Consider the following 3,092-nt stretch of genomic DNA (forward strand, 5'->3'; position numbering starts at 1 on the left):
ATGATTAGCTTAGATCCTGCGAAAGCTAGAGAGCACATCGATCACATTGATCGCTTTCGCATTCTGGTCATGGGCAGAGCCAATGCAGGTAAAACGAAAATCCTGCAGAGGGTCTGTAATACTACGGATCAACCAGAAATTTTTAATGGAGAAGGAGAGAAGGAGAGTATATTTCATGGTGTTTGTTCGAGATTAACAACATGTTGGGCTATATTCAGGTGGATGCTGCTGTGGTGCAGGGTTCACTAATGGTGAGGTGACTTGTGAATCAGTGCATGTTGAATGGTTGAATGTTTCCAGCATGGCGAGCACAAGATCGAGGATGAGCTGGTGTTTAAGAGTAATCCACACTTTGTATTCCATGACTCACATGGATTTGAGGCCAGAAGTGAAGAGCAGTTTGGCATGCTGAAGGAATTCATCATGGATCATGCGAAGACAACCAAGCTTGACAAGAGAATCCATGCCATATGGTAGGGACACTATGTTGGACACCCTAACTGAAATGACATGGTGTCTGTGATGAATTTAGGTTTTGCATTCCTTTGAATGAAAGCCACAGGATGGTCACAGCAGCAGAAAGGAAGTTCTTTGATGAGTGCAATACAGGGAATGGTGTGTAAATTATCCTATACTCTGTTTCATGTGTTTAAATTTCAGTGTTGTTGTCCCAGTTCCTGTAATTGTATTGCTGATAAAAACAGATACCTTGGTGTTGGATGCTCTCCTGGAGGTCATGGGTGATGATTCAGATGAAAATGATGCAATGGAATTGGCTGCAGATGTTGAAAAAAGGAAGCTGAATGAGTGTCTTGTGAAGGTCAATAGTTGGTTGAAAGAGTTAAGGTATCCACCTGATGACTATCTGTCACTCACTGGTCAGTATCCTCACCATCACCCAGCAATGGCACACACTTGATAGAAAATGACTGCAGGAATGCAAGAAGAGGGTGCAGATTGTGCAACCATACTGACATGCACAGCAAATGCATTGAGTGAAGGACTGCAGCAGCTCCTCATATCAACACAGCAATTGAACCTAGGACTGTGTATAGAGTTTGCAATAACATCAGGAAAATAACACTTTACTATTTTTGACTTTTTGTGACTAATGTGACTTTTTGGGAAGGAATCTACTATCATTACCCATGTCCTGCAGGCGTGGCTGCACTTTTCTTGCTGATTTTGGTCTTGTTCAAACCACCTAATTCATAGCTTTCAGTAGATACCACATACATTCAAATTGATGGAGGTTCCAAAGAGATATTGTGATTTTTCTCTCAGACAGTGTGCATCACACCAATGGCTCAATATCTCTGAATTTTCAGACATTTTCTAGTCTTCTTGGCTTAGATACATCATCACTTAGTTGTCTCAATAGATTCTGTTCTCTTTTCATTCTTCAAAATGCTGTATATGGTCAAAAAAAAAGTACAGATAGTAGGTTCCTTCCCAAAAAGTCACAAATAGTCACAATAGTCACAAAAAAGTCAAAAAAAGTCACAAAAAGGTCAAAAATAGTAAAGTGTTAATTTCCTGATGAACAAAGTAAGTGATATAGCTGAATGATAAGAATGTACTAATATGTGCCAGGACACTGAAGATGTGCATGAAGGACTGGGTGGGCAAGATCACACCAGCAGGACTGGCATTTTACCTCTCAAGATGGTTTCCATATGTAAGAAGATAGAGAGTGGAATGCAGGAGATGCTGATTTTTCAACAGAATGTGTGTGAATTTGTAAAAAGAAATGGACATAATGAATACTAATGTGACTGTGGCATTGGGTGGATAGCATGTGAGGGGATCAAGTGCTGGAGGTGCCAGAAGCATTCTGACTATGTTCACTGCCACCCATTTGGATGTGCATTCATAGAGAGTGAGAGGAATGATGGCAGGTGGTGGAAGTATTCTGACCATGTTCACTCCCACCCTTTTGGACTTGCATTCATAGTTGGTGAGTGGAGCCATGGGAGGTGGTGGAAGCATTCTGGCCATGTTCACTCCCATGCTTTTGGACTTTCATTCATAGGAGGTGAGTGTAGCCATGGCAGGTGGTGGAAGCAATCTGACCATCTTCACCCCACCCTTTTGGACTTGCATGCATAGGAGGTGAGTGGAGCCATGGCGGGTGGTGGAAGCATTCTGAACATGTTCACTCCCACCTTCTGACTATGGTCCCTGATTTTTGAAAATCTTGTCCATATTACATATATAGATGGTGAGGTCAATTGATGTATCCATTCCACATTTATATTTTACATTATCCCGGGATGTAAGTCAACATTTGTGTGGAGTTTCAATTTGACCCTCATATCTCCAATTTCATCCAACAGCATGTTAGTCATCATTCTTCAGAATTTTTTCCTATGCTAATACATGGTGTAGAATGTGTGTATTCATTTTGCCCTCAATTCATATGATGATTATTGATAAAGTTTGCAGTTGGTTTGTGGCCCTGTTTCCCATTGATGTTGCCTGACATGGTCCCATCACACTTTGCTAAGGTGGTCTGTTTTATTTTCTTTCTTTCTGCGATAAACAGCTCACCTGACTTGACAACATTATAGCCCACCATGACTCATTACTCCTCTTCTGTCCAAATGCCCACTTTGGCCACCTCACAACAACCTTCAATGCAATCTATTGCAGCATATGGCATTGGTGATTTATCTCTTGTCATGATTTGACACCCATAACCCCCAATTGCAGGTGCTATCCTTGTGTTTGAATACTTGTACTTCTTGTTGCAGGCCAACAACATGAATGGTGATTTGTAGGCAACCCTTGAACTGGCTGTCAGAACATATCAAACATCAGGTGTCCAAGATACTGTTGCCAAACTTATCAAAGCAGCATTTCAGCATCATGGTAAAGATGTGGAAGTTTTATCCCCAATCCTTGTGGGTATTGCACAGGAAAATCAGATGTGTCAGATACCATTTCTTCAATAACAATCATCCTCTGTCTTACCTGTATTTTTGTTAGCAAAGGTCAAATAGGAGGGCTTATTTTTCAAGTTGTTACTGAGCCTGCTGTGAGTCCCTCCACTTCTCATTCATGTGACATGTATATGAAAAATGAAGATATTA

General features: G+C 41.0%; 1 protein-coding gene across 1 annotated transcript; it reads left to right on the top strand.

The window, feature by feature from the left end:
• Nucleotides 1-919, top strand: F5J12DRAFT_718814 (uncharacterized protein; the record flags this gene model as incomplete). Its single annotated transcript, XM_051741129.1, has 4 exons — nucleotides 1-180; nucleotides 301-473; nucleotides 533-615; nucleotides 675-919. 4 exons carry the CDS (start codon nucleotides 1-3, stop codon nucleotides 917-919), a joined length of 681 nt encoding a protein of 226 aa, XP_051601385.1.
• Nucleotides 920-3,092: the final 2,173 nt, after the last annotated feature.

The sequence above is a fragment of the Pisolithus orientalis genome (assembly GCF_024613125.1).
Source record: "Pisolithus orientalis strain OTSU chromosome Unknown F5J12scaffold_9, whole genome shotgun sequence".
Taxonomy (NCBI): domain Eukaryota; kingdom Fungi; phylum Basidiomycota; class Agaricomycetes; order Boletales; family Pisolithaceae; genus Pisolithus; species Pisolithus orientalis.